This window comes from Ptychodera flava, chromosome 19 (genome assembly GCF_041260155.1).
Source record: "Ptychodera flava strain L36383 chromosome 19, AS_Pfla_20210202, whole genome shotgun sequence".
Taxonomy (NCBI): Eukaryota; Metazoa; Hemichordata; class Enteropneusta; family Ptychoderidae; genus Ptychodera; species Ptychodera flava.
In genome coordinates, this window is record NC_091946.1 from 34,258,999 (window position 1) to 34,282,993 (window position 23,995).

The 23,995-nt window shown below is 38.9% G+C and overlaps 1 protein-coding gene across 1 annotated transcript in view; it reads right to left on the minus strand.

Moving 5' to 3' along the window:
* Positions 1 to 403: 403 nt before the first annotated feature.
* Positions 404 to 23,995, minus strand: part of LOC139119365 (protocadherin Fat 4-like) — a 45,793-nt gene continuing 22,201 nt past the window's right edge. The window contains exons 8-25 of the mRNA XM_070683153.1: positions 22,341 to 23,687; positions 22,004 to 22,111; positions 18,592 to 18,781; positions 17,706 to 17,800; positions 17,285 to 17,428; positions 17,003 to 17,099; positions 15,881 to 16,168; positions 12,618 to 12,772; positions 10,074 to 10,254; positions 9,037 to 9,245; positions 8,708 to 8,932; positions 8,409 to 8,523; positions 6,763 to 6,893; positions 6,312 to 6,430; positions 5,678 to 5,748; positions 4,829 to 4,943; positions 4,231 to 4,297; positions 404 to 3,397 (exon numbers count right to left, since the gene is read on the minus strand). Coding sequence (XP_070539254.1) covers positions 3,191 to 3,397; positions 4,231 to 4,297; positions 4,829 to 4,943; positions 5,678 to 5,748; positions 6,312 to 6,430; positions 6,763 to 6,893; positions 8,409 to 8,523; positions 8,708 to 8,932; positions 9,037 to 9,245; positions 10,074 to 10,254; positions 12,618 to 12,772; positions 15,881 to 16,168; positions 17,003 to 17,099; positions 17,285 to 17,428; positions 17,706 to 17,800; positions 18,592 to 18,781; positions 22,004 to 22,111; positions 22,341 to 23,687 — 3,864 coding nt within the window. The 3' untranslated portion in view covers positions 404 to 3,190. The remainder of the gene's footprint in view (positions 3,398 to 4,230; positions 4,298 to 4,828; positions 4,944 to 5,677; positions 5,749 to 6,311; positions 6,431 to 6,762; positions 6,894 to 8,408; positions 8,524 to 8,707; positions 8,933 to 9,036; positions 9,246 to 10,073; positions 10,255 to 12,617; positions 12,773 to 15,880; positions 16,169 to 17,002; positions 17,100 to 17,284; positions 17,429 to 17,705; positions 17,801 to 18,591; positions 18,782 to 22,003; positions 22,112 to 22,340; positions 23,688 to 23,995) is intronic.

Here is a 23,995-nt window from a genome sequence, read left to right on the forward strand (position 1 = left end):
TAGCGTTAGAAAATGGTGCCCGTCTCAGGGAAGCAGAGGCGAGTACTTGGCAGTGTGAGGGTGTTTTTGGGCACACAAACAAAATAAATTCAAATAAACTTGCTTTGCAGATGAACTTATATCAAAGTATATAAAATTTACGTGTTTTCGATATAGAGCCACCCAGCAGGTACAGTTTTGGATGAAATAAATGGATAGGTAGGTAAGCTAAAATCCAGTCAAAGAAACTAAGAGTGTTACTTTTTCCCATTTATTTGTTGTCATACTTCTCAAAGTATAAGTAAAAGTTCCCTCACAGAAATCTTTGAGAATATTTCAGTATAATGGTGTTGTTTCTCGTCAACCTTGTTGGTATTTATCAATCTTAAGAATGTTATTATGGAAAGAAACCAGTTCGTACAGGTTTAGTAATATCCCTTTAAATTTACAATTGAAAATAAATTTCTTTGTTAACAATAAAAATAATTCAGAGCTTTCCACACTTCATTTGTGAGGTTATGACTCGGGTCATTTTTTATACCTAATAGAATATCAAAGGGAGAAAACATATAACAATATTACATCTTGCCTGTAAACGTTGCTCAACATCTTTTCATAACTTTAAAATAATATCAAATTCGAGAAATAGATGCAAAAGGATTTCTTCAAAGTTTCCACAGAAAGTACATTTTTCTGAATTTGTCTTCTTTCATATCTTCAGAAATTTGTTCTGACGTAAGAATTCTACTGATGATTTTGAACTGGAATTTACGCAAAGTACAAATCTTTGTTATGATAAAGGGAAGAACAAAATGTACTTGGGAATCAAAGTTACCAAAAGACGTTCCCATTTCTGTATGCATCTCATTGGTTTAAGGCTATTATCTAAAAATATCTTAAGTAATATAGTATAACTCTTTTTACACGATCCCTTCTAAAAATACGTTTCGGGAATCATCATCTTGATCAAGATCCGGACGATCGGCTTGTCTGACACCCCGCTCAAGAAAGAAAAACTCTGAATAATTACCATTATTTATTACATAGCGTGTAATATTTGTATCAAGTGAGGTGCTGAGTTAGCATCAGAAAGTGTTGTCCCTGTCAAAGAAGCAGAGAGGCGAGTAAGACATATTCGGACTCTTAAACTTTAAAATTTACAATGTTCTTTTGCCCTACAACTTGCCAGGGCTCATTATGAAGCTTGTAGAGTAAATCAAGTTTCACCGGCTTGTGTGACCCCCGATTTTTATTCTTGATTTTGAAAGAGGATGGTTGATTGTTTACTTTAGGAAGGGTCGAGCAAAGTCTTTCATTTTCGAGGAGTGCCCTGCCCTAAGTCTCTGATGTTGAGTGTTGTTGGCGGTCAGTGCCGCTGTTGACCGTGCAAATGTACTGTACCAGGTATATTTATTTCACGATAATTCCTAAAACGTTTATCACCTCCCTGGCACCTTGATAGTGGGTCATTCATTTTAATCTCCAAACCGTATTTGTCAGCAGTGAAAAAGGTTATTTTTCTGGGAATGAAATGAGAATGTCCCAAAAATGTCAAGAACCCATATTTCAGCATAATTTGAAGCAATGGATGAAAGTCATACTGGACGGTACTCGTATACTTTGAGGGCTGAACGGTTTCTGGACAGATTTATAAACAAACTTACAAATGAACATACCAAATATGGATTTTTCATAGTGATTCAAACAAGTCTGAATGATGTCACCTCGTGGGACTTACAAGCGGTCAGACAAGCAGTCGTCGGAAATTAAGGGAAAATGTTTTACGATAACATGGTTGGAAATCAAAAGCAACCTGTGTGAAAATGCTTGCCGAGGAGTGAACAGAGAACGTTTTCAAATATTGGCGATGAGTGTACAACTGAGATTTGACCAATTAAATAATTTTCGATTTGTTGCAAGTCTTATATGACCGCCGCGAGAGAGTACTAACACGAAAACAGTGAACAATCTACCAATCCTTCGCCAACGACTGAAAAAGTGACAATATAGCCATTAATTAGAATCAAAAGCATCTCTCGGAAGATTGGATTCTTTGGCAAGCAAAATGCAAGAAGCACAGCCAACGGGGCTTTAAGCGCTGATTCAGACTACGGGCTGATATAAGGCAGCGCATGCCCAGTACAGTATTCAAAGGTACCTCTAAGATTTACGGTTAGACAATCAGTAAGCAAATTTGGAAAATATGATAAACAAAAGAAAAATTATCAGCAAGTTATACTGTTAAGTGAAAAAATATCCCTATGGACAAAGGATGATAAACGGTGTGTAGCTGAAAAATACTAGTATACAAAAATCAAGTTGAAGACGACACAAGAAACGAACTCCAAGGATATAAATACCACAAGCATCGAGTTAAAAGAAGTTACAATAATACTCTTGATAAAAACGATAAAAAGTCTGAATGCATAAAATGTGAGGATGGAAAGGACTGTAAATCTTCAAGTATAGAAAAATATATTCAATTAATGTAAATTGTAGTGAGATATTAGATCACCGCGGGGTATAGACGTTAACCAACATTGTCAAGCGGTTGAAAATCTCGAGCGAGAACGCCTGAACAATTTCTGAAGTTATTATTATTATTTTTATTTACTTTAATGCTAATTTAAATTGTTTACAAAACAAATAAATCCGATTATGCATTTATAAATGACACTGGCAATATTGGAAGCCAGAAGTAATGCTTACAGCTAATCGAGTCTGGCCCCACTCTCATCACATTGCATTATACAATACGAGGGCTTAAATGAGACAGTTACTGGTAAAGATACAACATGTTAATACAAGAAATTAAAAGACAGATATCTACGTGATATTGTACATATTCAAAAGATGCTCTGTTGGTGAATGTGTAAATGCATTTCTTGAAGAACTTGCTTTTACATTACGTGGTAAATTATTCCAGAGTTTGGCGCCTGCGTACGAAATTGCAAACTGACCAGTTCTCGTACACATTTTTGGCAGATACAAATTTGAACCTTGTTTGAAAAGTGTTTCGTGACAATGATCTACATTTTCAAAGAAGTCGCTCATGCTTTGCGGCAAATTATGATGATGTAAATCAAACATAAACTTTCCTAAAACTAACGAGTGAAGTTTATATATATCTTAAAAACCTAATTTTTTGAATAAAGGTGAACTACTTTCTCGAAAACCAGAGGAACACCATGTCCTGTTCGGCTGGAATCTGCTAGTACTTGCCCTCAACGTCTATCACATCGAGGTATTCTGGCTCGGCAGTCAACCCACCAGCCGCGCACCTGTTGCCGGTATACAAGGGATGTGAACGTATCTCTTCCGTCATCTCTAACGATTTGCCACCGTCATGGTCTTTCGATTTTGCACCTTTCTTGTTTTTAGTAGCTGCCCGCTTGAACAACCATTCGTAGAAGCCGAGCTGGCGAATGAAACCAAAGAAATTGAAAAAAACAGTATTAACACTGGTTATCTTTCCTCGTGCACGAAATATGATGGTGGTAATATTCCGCCTCCAGGGCATCGCTGACTTAGGAATTTGAAATACAGATTTAAACACATCATCGACACATGCAAAATGCACCGTTACTGTTTACACTTGAATTCTAGTCCGGACCAGAATTCCCTTGTCAACAATACCAATCTAGTTTACACATGTACAGACTGACTTGACAAACTGAGTACTGTGTATCTGGTATGAAGAGTAGAACAATAAACTGAAATTTAAAAACAGTGAAAAAAACATCACAAGTTACAGCTACTGGCCCCTCAAATATACATTTATGTATAAAGTGCCTTACGAAACTTACTACTTTTCATATCATCATCATAAATCCCCGACAGTCCGATTATTTGATCCAGATACGTACAGTTGCAGTGTACCGAACTAACATGGTTTCACTAGCGAAAAAAAAACCACTCGTCCAATTTGCCTTCCAGGTTTAGAGATTTAGCGAGCAAACACTTGCAATACGTTCCAAAGCAGGATAGGATGATTTCGTTGTTTCAAAGCAACCGAAACAATGTCGAAAAGGAGCTATTTCATTAATTGATATTTTACTGTGATTGTTTGCACTACACATGTCACTCGAGGGTATCCTTTGTTCAGGAACCATTGCTGAGTATTTCTACGTTCTTTATACAGCATATCCAAATGCTGGCGATGTGTGGATTCATGCCCAATAAGTGAAAAACAATTCTTCTTCTAATTATTATTATTATTATTATTATTATTATTATTATTATTATTATTACCCGTTTCGACTTCTTTGTTTTGGTTGGCATCAGGCCAGATGCCTTTAGACTGGCACGTAGGGAGGCGCTGTAAGAGTAAAAATGTAAACATTGTAGGGATCTCAACCAACACTGAGGGACAAAATTTTACAGACCAAAACCATTTTTTGTTCATTAGTACGTTTGATCAAAAATGTATCGTTACAATCTTATCAATTTTTCAATGTTTTCTCCCATTCTGTTGGAAACAGTTCATACAAAGTAGTCAAGCCAACATCATTATCGCGGTCTCGTTGTCGTCATCATTGTGCGCTACCAATGTCCTCGTCGTCACAACGACATTGTTCGCTACCAATGTCCTCGTCGTCACAACGACAACTGTCTATAGGTCTTTAATCATTATTTCAAGGTCATTAACCCATATACTGGCAATACTCATGTGAATTCTTGCAGACAAGAATATTAACATTTTGGCAAACATATTAACATTTCAATAGCCTTTCTCAGGGTCATATACAATGGAAAGCTAAAGTTGCTAGTCTCTGTAGTTGATCGGTGTCATTTGCACAACAACAACAGTTACTTAAACAATGTTGACAAAAAAACGACAACCACTCACTTTTTCCCCCTGTAGATGGTTGCTACTAAGATGACCAGTATGAATAAAACAGTTGATACCGTTGACAAGGCAATGATGGCGACCGGTGCAACACTACACAGATCGTCATCTCTTCCTGTGAATTGTTCAGAAAATAGTAATATGTCATCATTTCATAAAATTACTTTATTTGTAACGGTATCTCCCTGAAGAGAACAAAGTCACTTTTTTCAAGCTTTTGAAAATGAAAAGTTGTTTGTGTTGCTGGACAACTGGGAAACTTTGAAATGCTGTCAGCTGTACACAACTTAAACCCCGCTTGCAGTTAGAGAAGATTAAGCATTCAGTGCTAGCGAAACATTTTGGTGTCTACCAAAATTTCAAGTTCAGTGTACAACTAACTCTCACCATGTACGGCTGCATTTATGCTGTTACATTACGAGTGGACCCTTTGCAAACTTTTGTAATGGAATCTTAATCGCTGGTGCCTTTCATACAGATAAGGATAGCAGCTTTCTCCTTCAACACATTGTGGCAACGTTTATTTGCCATAGAAAAGAAAGTCGGAATGGGAAATGTTCATTTTGTATAAAATCAGCAAAAGGGTAAATTTTGATATTTTTATGCATCGTCATTTTTTCAGTGACTTCATACAAGTATTCCAGGCATTCTTGATAGCACACTTAATGTCAAGTACAGGTCTAAATATGTAGTATAGATGCCCCTTTATCTTAGCAGAAACGATTACTGGAATTCAACATGTGTTATACAATCCCGTACACCGTGGCAAATTTGCAAGTTTCCGAACAAAATGACTTGTCTTGCAATGGTAATAAGAATATCGATATGAAGACAAAGACAATGTCTTACCTGAAGGAGGCGTCGTTGAAGAAGGTGGTGCAGTTACAACTGGGAAAACCTCAACAACGACAAAACATGTGCTAATGAAAAGAGGAAAGTATTAGAACAAATATACGATCATGCAAGACACCGAAGGCCGGCTTGACAAAGTGAACGAGTCGGATATTACCTGTCACCAGCGAGGTGAAAGACACAGCACTACCTGCAAGTGTGATTCTTGCGTAGGTTTATTTTGTCGCATTTTCATAAACCCAGTGTTATGGAAGTGCGCGTGCCCTTAACTTGTCACATTTTACAGTACACTTGAAATGTGTACATAAGTCGTAAACGTCACCGACTTAGCTTGTTACCAAGGAAACGGTCACGGTGGCAATTTTCATTGTTAACAATAACTGACCACTTTAGTTCGTCCTGGATGTTAATACCGACACGTAACGTCAATTCACTTAAGGAGCTCGCAGATATGTCTTATTATTACATCAATGACAAATCCGGCTGTATCTTTAAATATCTAATGTCGTTTCTCTGTTATCTTTGGATTATTGTTACGTAGCAGAGTAAACTGCTAAGCTGCTTTTTGAAATTGTCAATTTATTAGTGCGGCAATGCGCATGTCATAGAAACATATAGTTAAAACGCTTACCCTTTGCCATGGCGTGATTCTGGTGTGCTGACACTGATCGTCAAGTTGTAAATACGAACGTCAAGGATTTTCTGAACTTGGATATCAACAACGGAGTCTCTGATTATTGCAAATGAATTCTGGGAAAAGCAAAAAATGTACGCAGTTACCAAATTTTGTATGAATTTGTATGCATCACATTGTGACAAATACAATAACTTAATAGAAACAGCATACACTTCAGGCTCCAACAGCAAGTCTTCAACAGAATTCACCTGTTTTCCTTTGCATCTATTTGAATGAGAAGAAATGCACATGTGTGGATACAGATCGACCTACCTACGCACAATTTCATGAAGTTGGGACGAACGGGTGTTATGGCGTAGTACGAAGCAATTACAAGTTCTAATTAATCGTCAAGCGACTCGCACCATAGATATTATCTTGCGCTTTGCGCATGTAATATACATACCCAATCGTTTCCACTTGTGATGATATAAGTCAGAGCTGGAATTGGCTTCGAGGAATTAGAATTTTCTTCCAAGGAGATGTTCAGCAGTGTTCCACGAGAAGTGTCCTCAGGAATAGATACTTGGTACACATCTTTGATTGGTTTGGGAGATACCAACACAGGTAATTATCGGAATGCAAAATTGAGAATATAGTGTGCGTAAGCAGAGTTAGGTTGCATGATTTGTCTTATCACTGAGAATCCGGCTAAATTAAGTATCTCTTTCCGGTAACTCTGACCTACCCTTAAGTTACTTAAACCCCTCAGGGCCGACCGTGAACGTTCCCCCTCAACTTAAAACACCACGCACGATTTCGCCAAATTTTGCTTTTTAAGAAATCGTGCTCCATTGAAAATAACAAGAAAAGTTCCAGTCTCATCTACCCAATTTTTCGGATGCATATTTAGGTACAGTACTTCAATTAGTTCTGTTATATAATCAACACCACGATCATTCAGTCAATTTATTTCCTGTTTAGTGTACAAGTTTTCCCTGATCTTTAAACTTTAGTCACTTCCGATAATATCACCATTCTTTCTGGAGACTCGAACACACCCGCTGGCTGTAATGAGGCAGCATAACTTTTACGAGATTTTTGTGTAAGATAAAAATATCATATCGTGTGTTCTGTTCACACATTTCGGTATACCCGACACGGAAATGGCGATCTGAAGAGGAAAGGCCTGGTGACGTTTATAATACACACTTCATTCGTTTACCTCTTGTGGTGGTTCATTTTGAAGCCCATAGAGTGAATAAAGTTTTCATCGTTTTTTTTGGGTGTGAAAACTTAATTATTCTTCTTAGAGTTAACACAGACTTGGCGGCCATTTTCAATTTCTGGTGTCAGTAAATATTGCGTCGTGCGTTTCTGTAGTCAAGAGATGTTTATTCTTGATTTCGAAAGGAAATGGTTTTAACTTTTCTTACGGAACGTTTGAGCAAAAACGTTTCTTTCATTTTCGAATAGTATACTACCTTAACACACATTTTTGCCAACAAATTGTTTAAGCATAGAATAGGTAGGAATGACCGGCTTACTGAACGTTTGTATTTGCAAACAGGGTATCATTGCAATGTCTAATCACGGGGATAGGACGTTCATTTCTTAAATACTGCAGCATTTTGGTTTACTTGGGTTTTACAGTGAAGACTCAGAATCCATCGAGTAAGGAGCGCCCTCGAGCGACAGATTTTCCTTCTGAACTTAAGTGTTGTACTTAAAATACTTTTTGAGAACCCCTATTACAAAAGAACAAACAAAACAAAAACAAAAATACAAAAAAACCCCAAAAACCAAACAACAACAAAATTCGTTGTGAAACTCACTGGAGCAACCCGAGGACACTTCCACTGCCGACAAATAAATGAATTTTAATAAAGTGTAAAGTTGCTGAACCTCACGTAGGTTCTTAAAATGCGAGAAAAGATATCGATCATGTGATATCTTACTCACACGAGCGACACCTAAAATTACAATCACAGGAAAACACTCACCTATATCTGTATTGTGCCTCACTGACCCATAGCTGAGAATCAGCTATGGCGGTCTTTCACAGTGAACAGTTAGTGAAATTGGCGAGTGAGCTTAGATCTCGTCACTTACCTTGTCCACAAACCGGTGTGTAATCAAATGTAAACAGGACTGTCAGCCAGGTATTTGCTAAATTTGGTGAGCTGGTAGCAACCAATTCTTGTCGGTTTTTTGCTATCACCAGTAACTGGAATTTAAGACATATATTTTCAGCAATTCTCGTTTCCCTATGTGTGCGTTGGACGCTACAACAGGAAGACATTGAAACAGAGGTCCCGGATGGAAAGGCAAGGAGATGAACAGACAGATAGATATTTCGAAAGATACGGTACTGTTGGGTAATTTACTAATCATAAATAGTAGAAGACTACCTGAATTGACACTGTTGAAGCTCCGACATTCCTATAGAGGGCGTCCTTCGTTGTAATGTTACCGCTGAACTCATCAATTGCAAAGAGATCATTCGGTTGTTCAACCTGGGCCTTGACCCCATCGAGTGTAGCTTTTCCATGGAAACTAAAGGAACATTCTGTGTTAGGGCCCAAGTCGGCATCCATGGCATTAATGGTTGTGACGAAAGACCCTGGCTTGGAATCCTATAAAAAAGAAATAATGAATGAGAAAAAGGATCGAAAGTGCCTCTGGAAGAAATTACGAAATTTTTAGAAAGACACTACCATAGTTATAACTTATTAATTACCTGGGATATAACCGCCGTCCCCGGTGACGGCAGCTCGGGAGCGTTATCATTGACGTCATCAATAGTGATATTTACATTTGCAGTCGCAGACTTCGGATCTACGGTGCGGTCATGGGCTACTATAAGCATGTGCACAGAGTCGACGCGTTCACGGTCTAGACTGCTTGCCACCTTTATCAGGCCAGTCGCGTTATCGATTGAAAATAAACCTGGGAACACAAAATAAGTGGCATGTCAGAAAGAGTTTTTTCATCTGGAGTGTGATAATTTTATTCATTTAAGATGGATCTGCACACATTTGCCACCATTTCCTTAATATACAAATTGTGTGCAATGCAATCACTGCAATTTTGCGATTTGAATATAATTCTGTGGTACATTTTGGGATGAATGAATTACGATTTTATAAATTTGACATTTTGAGACAAAAACAGTGCATTAAAGTAGTGTTTATTTCATTTGATAGGAGAAAGCATCTTCAGTAATTTTAAAAAGGAAATATCTCTTTGTGATATTTTGTGTCTAAAGAAAATTAAAACATACTTAAAAAACCGTGATTTCGATGATATCATTAATGTATGTACTTTTTGTATCACTCAAAGTCAATGCATCCATAAATTGATTTCCATGCATTGAATAAAATACATGCAAATACAGAATAAAAATAAATAAATGAATAACCCAATAAAAGACCAGTAGAAAAATAAATATAGAACTACACATCAAACTACATATCGAAAAGGATTCAATAATATGTATCGAATAATACCTCCCCTTGATGTACACTAAAGTTTACTATATTTGGTAGAGCTTTGTGGAGTGATTTGCATAAATGTGATAGATTTGTGTCAGCTAATGAGCATGTTATCTGGTCGACCCGTGTTCACTTATTAGCATATATATGGTAGTGCTGTAAACGAATTAGCATGTATTTGGTAGAGCTGTGTTAGCTAATTAGCATATCCTTGGCTAGAGACGTTGTGTTTATAGAACGCTCTTTAAGTATGGTTAAGGATGCAATACAAGATAGGGCTCACCATGTTCATTGCCATCTAGAATCCGGTACACTACCTCGGCATTTGGTCCGTGGTCGTCGTCGATGGCCTTTAGATAGGTGTTGACGTCACTACCAACTGGCTCATTCTCAGGTACTTTGGCATTGTAGACGTCGGGGTCAAACACTGGTGGGTGGTTCACTTCGGTGATGTTAATTTCCACCTAAAACGGGCAAAGTAATTGATAACAGTGTATTTTAGCGTATGACTGACTCTTCTGGATCAGGAGTTGCATAATAGATTCAATTGACACTGAGTTGTTCTATTTGGGGCAATACGAAACTGACGAAATACTTGATTAGAATATAAACTGTTGACACTGAACAAGCAACGAGACTATACAACCTCTTTAAGCAATAACTCTTGCTGTGTAATATCATATGCCAGATTGAATTGAAAGGGACACTGTAGCTGTCACGTGTGTGACATGTTGCAGTAAGGGCATATATTAGATATGACTAGTGCTGTATCATCACTTACTGTTTGTAGCGAAGGAAGTATGCAATGAAGAGTGTCGCTCTTAAAGCTTTTACTATAGGTAAGCAAACTCGTAGTCGACGGTTTACGGAATTTAACGGTACAGTTTGCCAGTAAAACTCCGAGGCCCGCAGGGCCGAGGAGTTTTCTGGCAGACTGTACCGTTTAATTCCGTAAACCGTCGACTACGAGTTCGCTTACCGTTTTATACCACTAATTTGCCGAGTTTTAGAGCCTTGTTTTGCACGCCGAAAGTTTTTATTTGTAATTTTAGTACAGTGCACGTTGAAACTTTGGCAGGAAAACATTGCCGCGTTTTGACACCTTGTTGAACGAAAGTATAAAAAAATAACCCATGATTGGATAAAACAAAGTTGACATGTGTTGCTATTGTAGTGCGATGACGTGGTTGAGCACCTGGTTTTATTTGAATTGTATGAATTATGTTTGCTTGATTGGTTTGTTGAATGAAGTGAAAAGGTGTTTGCAGATCGACGTTAGAGTCACGCTTTGCTCATTTGGGTCGAAAACTTTGAGCAGCATACATGCAATTGCCGAGTCGCTCTACGTAGTTCGATATGGCGGATGAAGTACAAATGAAAGTTGTATCCGGTGCACTTCAACTACCAAAGCCAAAGATGGAAAAGAAAAGTCCCCTGTCACGCCAGTGCTAACGGCCACAATCGGAAGACCAAGCTACACAGCCACGTCAGAGAAAGGCGCAACAGAAACTGCAAGTACAAAAAACAATGTCTAGATCCACAATGACTGTGGTACTGCGTGTGTGTTTGCCTGTAGCTAGATTTAACTTTACCAAAGGCTACTGAAATCTCCACATTCAGTGTTTGACAAGTGACTTTGAAGTCTTAAATTTCAGCTTCGAATGATCGTGATAACAATAACCTTAACACAGAAGTGATATTTGCAATCAATACCGTTATTTCACGGTGACCTGTAATTGATTTTGAGATGTACAGTCATACAAAATTAATTCAGTCCGGTGATTCTTGTAAAGTGTCTTTACTCTGTACTTGATGGTGAAATCAATTTCTTCTGGTTAATGTCTCGCCTTTTTTTTTACTCGTCGCCACGTGATTTTCTTTTGTTTAAAAAGTGTCCATTTTACAAGTTCTTTTGTTTAAAAGTGTCCGATTTACTAGTAAACCGGACAGTTTTTGACAAAAGAACTGTCCGATTTACTAGTAAATCGGACACTTTAAAACAAAAGAACTTGTAAATCGGACACTTTTTAAACAAAAGAAAGCCAGGTGCTAATAATAAAATATTCGGTTATGGAAATTAGAAAGCATGGTTAGAACAATGGGCACGAGGCGGAGAGTGGTATAACCATGGTTAAGGTTTAATACATCGGATGTGCGGATTCTAAAATTTCTACATTACTTCGGTGGTATGCTGTTTGTGTGGGTTTGTTTTTAAGCTTTTGGAGTAAAATTTCACCCGATTCGTCTCATTTTGCTGAAAATCGAAAATTCACGTTTCTCCATACAGTTAATACCAGTTAAAGCGGACACCTACAATTTTGAAAATCGGTACATTTTAGGTCATTTGTTTCTTCAGTAGTTAACAAACTTGTCACGGCGCTCCCTGATTTTTATTCTTTATTTACAGAGATAATAGTCCACGTTCCCTTGAAAAAAGGTTCGGGCAAAAGGTTTTTGTTATCGCAGGTATTACAAAGTCAGAACACGATCACATTCTCTGTCCCTTCCCTTCTTAAACAATAATGCATAATGATCACTTAAACAAGAATAACTGTTAAATTATAAACAAAGTCGATAATCTGAGCGCATTGTTCGGAATCAGAACCTCTCTTTAGTTTGGTATACTTCCCTACAACTTACGGCTAGCGTCGCGCTCCGATTTTTCGTTAAAGTGATAATTAAAACGTACTGTTTTAGTTTGGGGTCCTTTCACAGTTAAAGAAGCAGCAGGACTTTAACTGAAAATCAAAGTATGTCGCACGACGTGAGTTTCGGAGAAGTCTATTAAAACTACGGAGAACAAGACAACAAAAAACGCAGTACTTACATAAGCTGTGTCACTCAAGCGCCATTGTCCGTCGTCCTTGACTCTGACTTTCAGAAGACACGTACCAGCGGGTTCTTCGTACAAGACATGAGTATGTGTCAGAACTCCGGTGGTCTGATCGATACGAAAAAGATCTAATCCACACTTGCCCGTTCCTACATTACAAAACGTTGAGTTAAACTATATGTTTGTAATAACTGGGGAACTCGTAAGGAATTAATTCTTTCTTAGAGCTATGGGAAAAAAATCACTGAGTCGGCGATCATTCTGAGACGACAGGTTGGAAAATATCGCCTTCCGGGACGAAGGTTTTCTATTTTTTTCTATTTTCGTGTCAGTAAATTGTCAGTAAATTGACTCTGTGCCATGTTAACATTTTCCCGTTTTTTCTGAAATGAATGTGGTTTACCAGCTATGGAGAATAATTTGAAAGTTTCTAATATTTCAACAAGTCATCGTTGATGACACAGTCCCCACTTGTCCATTTTGTTATAATCTTTGGTGTCTAGGTAGCTGTGGAATGACATTGATGCAACGGGTGCATCAGGCCTGTGACTTGCATAATAAAGTAATCTGAGGAACGTTCAATAAAAGACCCATCTCTGCCGGTGTTGACCACTAAAGGAACTTTTGATTACATCACACATAACGATGCCCTCACTGCCTCTAGTGTCATGACAGCACATACTATACACATGGTTTGGTGGAATTTTCGAAATGGTATGGGATCGGGTATGTTGTTGTAATCAGCCATTTTGGATCATATAATGAAACAAATTAATGTGCACAAGAATGCAGCCATATCACGTTTAAACAAAACCAGTCCATTGAAGGATAGTGACCTATGTTTATAAAATTGAAATCAAATGGCTGTCTATTGACCATATGGATCGTAGCACAAAATTAGTAGACATGCATAAGTATGCCATAGTACTTTATCTTTGTACCAAGTCTCATCAACATTGGATAAGGAATATTTGCATATGATTAAGCCTCAAAGACATGAAAAAATCCAAAAATGACAATCTGGCAGCCATATTGGAACATGTCACGAAGTAAATTGACATGTATACATCTATGTGTGCCATAGTGCTTGATCTTTGTGCCAAGTTTGTACAAAATGGGTTTAATGACCTTTGAATTATGCTTCAAAACATGCAAAATTCCAACAAAATGGCAGTTCTGCAGCCATATTGAATCCTATCGCAAGGTTAATTGATACATGCATATGTGTGCCATAGTGCTTTGCCTTTGTGCCAAGTTTGAACAAAATCAGTTCAAGGATGTTTGAGTTATGGTTCAGAGACATGAGAAAATCGCAAAAAAATGGACGCCTGTCGGCCATATTGGATCATATCATGAAATAAAGTGGCGTTCATATGAAGGGCATAATGTTTTGCTTTTGTGCCAAATTTGAACAGAATCGGTTCAAGGATGTCTGAGTTATGGTCCAAAGACATGAAAAATCGCAACAAAATGGCTGCCTCACGCCCATATTGGATCGTATCGCAAAATAATTTTACATGCACATGAAGGCCATAGTGTTATGCCTTTGTGCCAAGTTTTAACAGAATCTGTTCAAGGATGTCTCTGAGCTATGATCCAAAAACATGAAAGATCCCAACAAAATGGCCGCCTCACGCCCATATTGGATCGTATCGCAATATAATTTGACAAGCATATGTAGGCCATAGTGTTATGCCTTTGTGCAAAGTTTGAACAGAATCGGTTCAAGGCTATTTGAGTTATGGTTCAAAGACATGAAAAAATCGCAAACAAAATGGCCGCCTCGCGGCCATGTTGGATCGTATCGCAAAATAATTTGACATGCACATGTAGGCCATAGAGTTATGCCTTTGTGCCAAGGTTGAACAGAATATGTTCAAGGATGTCTGAGTTATGGTCCAAAGACATGAAAAATCGCAACAAAATGGCCGCCTCGCGCCCATATTGGATCGTATTGTGATATAATTTAACATGGATATAAAAGCCATAGTGTTATGCCTTTGTGCCAAGTTTGAACAGAATCTGTTCAAGGATGTTTGAGTTATGGTCCAAAGACATGAAAAATCGCAACAAAATGGCCGCCTCGCGGCCATATTGGATCGTATCACAAAATAAATCGACGTGCATCTGTAGGTCATAGTGCTATGCCTTTGTGCCGAGTTTGAACGAAATTGGTTCAGCAGTGTCTGAGAAACTGTTGATGACGGACGGACGGACGGACGGACGGACGGACGGACGGACGCACAGACGGGACCCAATCTATAAGTCCCCGCGACTAAAAAAAGACGAGAAAAAAAGTTATCTCAATACCAGCCACAAGGCACAGAAAAACGAGTAAAATTTTCTGTCGGATACCAACTTCTTCAGAGAGGTTTTTCTCGACTGTTTACAAACACAATTTTCACTGTCATTCGTGTTCGGTATTATACTCATTTTTATGTCCTGTGCAACACAAGACGAACTCGCTTGCAGACGGCGAACTTAACCCTTTGAGCGCTGAAGTCAACTTTTGTCACCTTTTGAATATATGCACAAGTCATTTTTTTCAGATTTTTGTCAAAATTTTGATAACAAACTGTAGTCAATAAAATGTTATGTCTATTTGGTCCAAAATTATCAAAAAATTACAGAAAAATCCGTAATCACTCAAAGACTTAATTTTGAGTTTGTATTACTTCGCTACTCATGGCTAGCTTTGTGCACACGATGGAAAACATACAGTACAGGTGCAGATTTGAGGTCTGGAAAGCGACACTATATAGATGGACATGTCCGAACTCTCTCACACAGTAAATGTTTCATCAAAGTTTGGCTATGACGTCTGCTGTGTCCTTTACGTTAGCTATTTATAAGCGACAAATACAGGCAAGATACCATTGTGAAAGTCGACGTGCTAAATCTTATATACTGTTTAATTCAATCACAAAAATTAACCACCTTTTCAGCATCAGTCCGGTGTCTATATGTGCCATGAAAGGTACAGTAGTATTGTTTTATGCAATGTAAGCTGACAGTGCCGGGATCAACGTAATCAGTTGAGGCTATAGTCTCGTTTTAAAAAAGCTGTATCTAGCCAAAACTATTTTCTACCTTTACAAAAATCATGAACTTACAAAGGAAAACCTGATATGCATTGACAAAACTTTGTAAAAAATATGAAGTACATGGGAAATCTTAATGAGACCATTTTAAGTCCTTGAAAAAAGTTTGTAAAGTGAAAAATACAATGAAAATCTTCATGTTCCATAGATACCTACCTATGATTGTGTATGTAAGATCGGCATTCCTTCCACTGTCATCGTCTGTTGCCGTAACCTGAAGAACAGAGCTGCCTGGATCGGAGTCTTTAGCCAATGATACAGCGTAAGGCTGCCCTGTAAAGTGAGGCGAGTTGTCATTGTAATCGATGACCAAAACCTCGATCCGAAGTGTTTCTGACGTTCGGGATGAGGGTAATCCTTTGTCCACGGCGATTACAGCAATATCATATTTCTTCTGAGTCTCGTAGTCCATTTCTTTGTTCGTCCGGATCGACCCTGATAAAGCTGGAATCATTGTCAACATTTATTAAACAAGATTACTTCAGCGCGCATCGTCGTGAATACAAGTATGATTACCCCCCCCCGCTATAACAACTTGTATCAAAGTCATCAATAGTTGCTCAACAAGGACAGCCCTGCTTATGTTGGCAATGCTGTGTTTAACAGAAGCATTCACTGCATAGGCCAATGAATTTGTCGCAATTTTATTCTATTTATTGCAATAACAAACTTTAACTGTCATTTTGCAACTTTTCAATTCCGTCAGTATATGGATGTGGTGAGCATGCTGCCCGAAAGTCGACAGGAAGTAACTTTTTACAAAGCTTTGTCGTGTTGCTTGTGTTCAACCTAAACTGCAGTCGTACAAGATCTCGCTAAGCATACAGTAAAAGCGAGGCACCTTATATGCCAGAATGGTAAATTTCCAAAGCGTTCTGATGAGAAAAAAAGTATTGCATTGTATATGGCGTAAAAGAAACATGAAAGTCATGGGGCAATTGGAGTGCAAAACAGATGTATGAGCGGCTCATTTGCATTGTAATAGATGTGAAGGAATTGTGGAAGATACCGTCCGTATATATAATTATGATACACCATACTCTCGTACTACTCTACTACTGACCATGGAAATGTAGCGTTATTTTCCACATTTATGGCAAAGAAAATTCGAATTCATGGAAAGTCTATCCGGTAGGATTGACAGTATCCATTATAATTTTTCAGATCTTTGACCTTCATCACGTAAGCAATATGGAAGTCGTACAGTAAAGTGTGTCCAGGGCGAGCAAGGAAGAACTTCAAGTAAAAGGGCATTTTAACGAGGAGAACTAAGCTTACCATCGATTTGAAAATATTCATCCGCGTCGTCAAAGAGTTCAAATTCGATTTCAGCGTTCTGTCCACTGTCTTCATCTGTAGCTCTGACAAATGCCACCTGAACAATACAACAGACGGAGAAAATGTCAATCACCAGTACCGGTAGCAAACAAAGATATGGCTCCTCGATGGTTCATCGATGATGTACGGAATACAGATGGCTTATTTGTAACGTATATGTTGCTACCCTGTTTTGATTGGTTGGTTAGCATAGAATTCAGAAAGTTAATCAGTGCTACTTACTTCGGTGCCAATCGGAACGTTCTCCTGCACGAAGACGTTTGTTGAATTTATGGTAATGTTCGGCGCATTATCATTTTCATCAACTATTGGTATGGAAATTTGAGTCGTTGAGTTAAGACGGTCGTCCTCCGACATGTCTTGTGCCTTGATAGAGGAGAACAGATTGAATTGATGATGATTAGGGGTTAGGGTTAGGGTTAGGGTTCAGTTACTATATTTAGTCTAGTTCCTTCGTAGGAGTTCTCATTGCCCCCCGTTTTAGCAGAAAATACAATGAACCACCGTTCATATTGAACAAGTGTGGTCAAAAGGGTGCTGAACGTGTCTTTTAATGAAACTTCTGTCGCAGGGTATTTGATTTCGAAGCCAATTGTGAGAAAGCAAACGAACGAATTATATTATAATGGACTATAATATTTACCATAATTGTCAATGTGTAATGATCCACCGTCTCTCTATCGACCTCTGAAATGACTGAGATGACACCAGTGTCACTGTCGATATTAAACTTCGCATCTGAAAGGGCAAGATGAATACCAATGAGGAAACTTACGATAGCGAGAGTAACATCGGGAATGAATTTTTGCCCATAGCATGGTGCTCTCGATAGTAACATTGATGGTGTCTAAGATTAAGGCGGGGATATAATCAAGTATTATTGGCCTCCAGTATCATGCGTTACTGAACCCCTGAATCCAAGTGTAGTCATAACATTTAACTTACAATTGGAAAGACTTGCACTTAAAATTAAATAATTTCTGAACACAAAGAAAGCTTTATTTGTAGTAACACTTAATCTTGTGCATTACAGGCCCAATAATGCTAGAATGTCATTTAATTAGTTGGCGCTAACCTGGCCTTCCTTTTACGTTTGCGCCAAGTGCACTACACTTTATGCGTAGGAACTTGCATTGAACACAAATGCGTCCAAAGCGGGTGATATGATCACATTGAGCGTACAAGCGTTTCGTTATCTGTACCGAAACATTACCTCCCTATGCAATGTGACCATATCTGAGCCATTCAGGATAGTCGCAGAATAGATGCGATATTATGAAACTGATGTAATGCTACGCATGGTATATCATTAACCCTTTCTGTAATAGCAAGAATTTAAACTGTACTGGATTTCTGTAATATCCTTTCTATGACAAAGAGCGATTCAATCGGTTACCACTATACCGCTTAATGTGTAAGGACTTCATAAGGTAAGCTACTCTTACAACATATCTGGCAAAAGTACGTCTAAAATATTTCACTTGCAAGTAATAGTGACTGTATGATCACAAGGGGTGACCTGGGCTGACCTTCATTGCCGTCGATTATGCTGTATTGTATCTGGCCGTTGTGACCGCTGTCTTCATCATTTGCTTGCACGGTAAGGAAAGTATCATTCAAATGGTTCTCCCTGAGGCCACCAGCAACCACGTGATATAGCTCATCCGGGTACTCGAAGTATGGTGGGTTGTCGTTGACATCTTCGACTGTGATTGTTACCTTCAACGATACAAGTTGAACGACCCAATGTTTATACAAAGGTTATTTTTCTTGGTGTGTTTTGCTTTATTTTCTTTGACGACCCTTTATAATAATCCAGTCATAATAGCAGTGAACTCTATGAACTTAATCTTACTGTTAAGGTAGAACACGCCTCGGGGATAGACATTCAGATTCTCAAACTTTTACAATGCTTTTCTTATGTATCACTTGTGGGGGTTCATTTTAAAGCTCTTGGTGTAAGAAAACTTTTCACTGGCATAGTTTTTCGAAATTCTAAAATTTAGTTTTTCTTTATAATGTTAAAGCAGGGATGGCTGCCATTTTGAATTTTAAATATCGGTAAATCCTCTGCGATTTGTTTCTCTAGTACCAAAATTTGCACATTGACCCCCGATTTTTATTCATGATTTAAAAAGAGAGTGATTGAAAATTCATTAAGGGACGTTTGAGCACAGGGCCTCACAAGTGCCTATTTAAGTCAATATTACAGCGTTTTTCTTTCTTTTTCAATGTTAAAAATAATCCAGCTGAAGAGAACAACACTTGTGTAGCTGTCTTTTGTGTAGCGTGTATTGGCATGTATAGTGAGTCCTCGTAAATGTGACCTTTAGTTCCGTGACCTCTAGGCCCGGCTCTAGCCATGCCTACTTCCTGCCCTGCCCTCGCTATGCTTACTGTACTATAGTACAGTAAACACAGCGACGTCTGTACACGTGTACAGAAGGCATGGCCAGAGGAATTGGCTAGAGGTCACGGAACTAAAGGTCGTATTTACATATGATCACATTCCCCATTGAGGGCGCACTATACATGCCAATACAAGCTACACAAAAACAGCTACACAAATGGTGTGCTCTTCAGCTTTATTTGTAACATTGAAAAAGAAAGAAAAACGCTGTAATATTGACTTAAATAGGCACTTATGAGCCCCTGTGGTTTGAGCCAAAGTTTAAATCTTTCAGTTTCGAGGCGATACTAGCTTACTACCTAAAATCCTCGGTGATTATTCCTTCATTTGTTCAGTAGCGAGCCCCCTAGTCGATTCGTCTGTCTGCCTGGTTTTCATGATCAGTTGGTGTGTCTATGTGTTTGCCTCCCTTCCAGTCCTACGTAAAGGGTGAATATTTCCTACTCTCTTCCTGTAAATATGTCTATTAACCTATAACCTACGTATTTCAGCCTGTTCGTCCGACAGTGTAAAAACGAACAATATATCGATAGTAATGGTACTCTTGATTTCGAAACTATATGATGTACATTTATATTTGATATAGTAGATATGTGCAATGTGGCGCTGTCTTCTTCTTTTGGCTGTTTATATAGAGCTATCATCCTGGCCAGTTATTATTTTTGTCCCTGGCTATGATAAATCCTTATGAGTTTTGGTTGTGTATATATATATTTATCACATGAACTGGCCCGTATCTCCACCTGTGTGACGTACACCAGCACAGATAAGAAATCCATATTACCCCTGTTGTACGTCATCAACCGGAACTTTTTTCCTGCAATGGTACCGTTCGTACATGCACGTCGCAACACAGACCGATTTGTCGTGATCGATGCCGTGCTCCCGCCCGTGCTCATGGAATTTTGACAAAAAGGTGACCCGATAAATCCAGATATGGAAACATAGAAGGCATGCTCAACGAAATTCCAAGTCGCTAAAGCTTTAGCTATTCCCAAGAATCGAATAAGGATACCATCGATCATTTGGTTCAGTAACGTCACTGCTCCAGTCGTAAGGCTCAATGTGCATGTCGCGTCGTCGTACCTGGCGATCCCGGTTGGCGATAAACCCTAAAGATACACCTCAACGAAAGTTCAACTTAATAAATGAGTACCGTATAATCTTCGGGAAAGCGACATAGAAGGCACAAGCATAAAGTCATTCGACGAACAACGATAAATTTCCTTCATCACACAATTTATTCCGTCGTTTCTCGATCGAGATCAAACCTGCAGCGGAAGGCTGTAGTGAAGACATATAAAGTTGTCGACCTGTAGCCCTAACTCTGCAGTGCAGCGCTGTAGAATCCGATTTATTTCGAAAGTTGACTCGGACAACACTCACAACAGAACAGAGTTCCCATCAAGTAACAAAATTGAGATGTACCTACGGGCGATACGTGTCATAGCAAACATCAAAGTCCTTAACACGAAAACATTGACGACTGAGATGGCCACCGGCGGCGCGGCGGAGACCGGTGACGTACGGCAATGCCCACAACAACAAGCGTACACTCTGTGTGTCATCGATCTGAATCTTTGGGCTCGCCAAGGTCGTAAACTGATGATATTTAAAAGCCACAGCATCTCTAAGAATGATAACTACTGTTTCGATAGTGTCACTGTATTAACTTCTTAAATATAATTGTAAATATTCTAAAAACTCAAAATACTATGGCTATCCGTCGGTAGCACGGTGCGGTGAAAGCTATGATGGCAGACTTGCCTTGGCATCGCTCCAGCGCGAGACAATGATTGACACGCGCACGTGACCGAATCCGGATGTCTGATTGGTGGAGATACCTTTCGCTGTAGCGAAATTTCAGCTTAATCGGATTTATGAATGAAAGTATACCTGTAAACATTTGCACATCTCCTGGGTGATGGGCCGCTTTACTCATGAAAGTAATCCGCGTAAATAAAACACAAAATCGCGATAAAAATCATGCAATTTGTTAAAATAATTTTGGTCCATCCACATCAAAGAAAAATAAGAAGACTGTTCATGTGATAAATATATAATCCCATGGAATTTTTCTCTGTTTGACGTCATCGTATACTCGTGTTTTTCGCGGAGCCGCACAACTTCTCGCCTTCGGCTCGAAGTTGTACGGCGCCGCGAAAAACACTCGTATACGATGACGTCAAACAGAGAAAAATACCATGGGATTATATATAAATATATATATATATATATATATATATATATATATATATATATATATATATATATATATATATATATATATATATATATATGTTGAAAGTGGTTAAGAAGCCAACTTGCGATACATGATCAGGAGCCCACATAAGTGACAGTGGTTAGCCAATCGTGTACAAGTTGTATAAATAAGGTGTAGATAATGTACCTCTGGTGTACGGATGCAATACTCATGGTGAACACACATGGTGTATGAGTGGTGAACAGATTGATTAACCGTTATTTACACGTGCTGTACTTAAAATGTACTTTTGACATGGTCTACTCACTGTTGTAAATGCCAGACCTTTAGCGATGTGTTCACTCTCTGCAAATACATTGAAGATGACTTGTTGGTTGATCTCTCTGTCCAGTGGACTGATCAATGTAATGACACCCTATTTAAAAGTAAAACAAAATATATTGAATGTCAAATATTGGGTTCTCATCACAAGTGACAAAACAGTCTAGCGAGCAGAAGATTGCAAAATCAAAGTAAGGTCAAGATTTTCCTTCAGGAAAGTAAATAATTGTTAGGACAACGTCAGATAAATTCAAGGTTTCCGAACTGTCGACCAACCGTCTTTGCCTTCTGAAAAATGTAGAGTGAATGATAGAATTACGCACCGATGTACTGTTAACGGTGATGTTTATTCCTGGAACATCGAAGGCCAGCTTGTAGGTGATACCTGATGAGTTTAGAACTCGAACTTTTCCCAGATCTGCGTCGACATTTTCGGTCACTTTGAACACGTAGTGCTCAACATCAAAGGCAAATGTTTTTGACTCATGTTCTAAATCAATGGCCACGGTGGCACGGTCAAACAGTGCCGGGGAAACGTTGTTTCTTGCGGTTATGTTGAAGGTTATCCGCTCGGTGTTTGTAGGTTTGTCCCGATTCACCCTGACAACTCCACTTGAATCAATCGAAAATGTTTGGCTGTGCTCTGCATCATCGACAGAATAGACAATTTTCCCGTTCTCCCCCGAGTCGGGATCAGAGGCGGAGACGATGGTGGCGATCGTTCCATTACTTAACTCACTGCTTCTAACAAACAGAGTAGATGTGTACTCCGTCTTGCTGAACTTTGGAATATTGTCATTGACATCATCGATGACAATTCGTAAAGTAGCGTTCGAAGACCGCCTGACGTCGTCACTGTTATCTGTCGCCGTGACAACAAGATTATACGAGTCTACCTTTTCCCTGTCCAGCTGAAGTCTTGTCGTCACTATTCCTGTAATCGGATGTATGACAAATTCTTGCGTACTGTCAAGGGCATAGGTGACCCTGCCATTGTCGCCCGTGTCTGCGTCACTAGCTGTGACAGAGATGACTTGAAAACCCTTGGTCGCGTTCTCTGCGACATGCGCACTGTAGAAGAGTTCAGTAAACAAGGGCACATTGTCATTGACGTCGGTCACATTTATAAGAACATGGACAGTATTATCCAGATAGGGGAACCCTTGATCTCGCACGAATATTTTAAGACCATAAAATTCTGTTGTTTCTCTGTCCAAATGACCGAGCACGGAGAGTTCACCAGAGTGTAAATCCACCTTAAACTTGCCTAGACTACCTTCACTAATGGAGTATAGTAACGCTGCGTTCACACCCTCGTCGGCATCTGTAGCTTTGATAGATGTTATCAATGATCCAGGTTGCGTAGCCTCAGAAAGCTGAAGACTTACGTTCGGGTGTGAAAACAACGGTTTGTTGTCGTTAACGTCTGTGATGTTGATGATCAAGGGAATGCTGTTCCACTGACCCCCTGCATCGCCATTCATGTCTCGTGCCGTCAAGGTTAAGTTGTACATCTTGGTCGTCTCGTAATCAAGGTTGCTGTCCTTACTAGTCTTAACTGTTCCAGTTTCGGGGTCAATCGTGAATTGTTCGTGACCTTGTCCGGACAGAGAGAATGCTATCTCAGCGTTTGTGCCAATGTCTTTGTCGGTTGCTCTGATATGTGGTTTCTTAAACGATAAAACATTGTGTCATTTTGATGTTGTCGAGGAGAAGCCTTGTGTTATGGAACTTTTGAAAGCATGGATGGAAAAGCAAATTTCAATTTGAAACCAATGGATATATTTTGAATGATATTAAGTGTCAATGCAGAGTTCACGAGCTGAAAACCTGCAAGGTGATTGAACATCACTAATGAGCCCTCTCCAAATCGACTGCAACGGCTGGAATTTGAAAATGCACGATACTTCTTAAAGGCTTTTTTCACATAGTACAAAGTTTGAAAATGTATATTCATCGCAGACGTATCTGTACTACA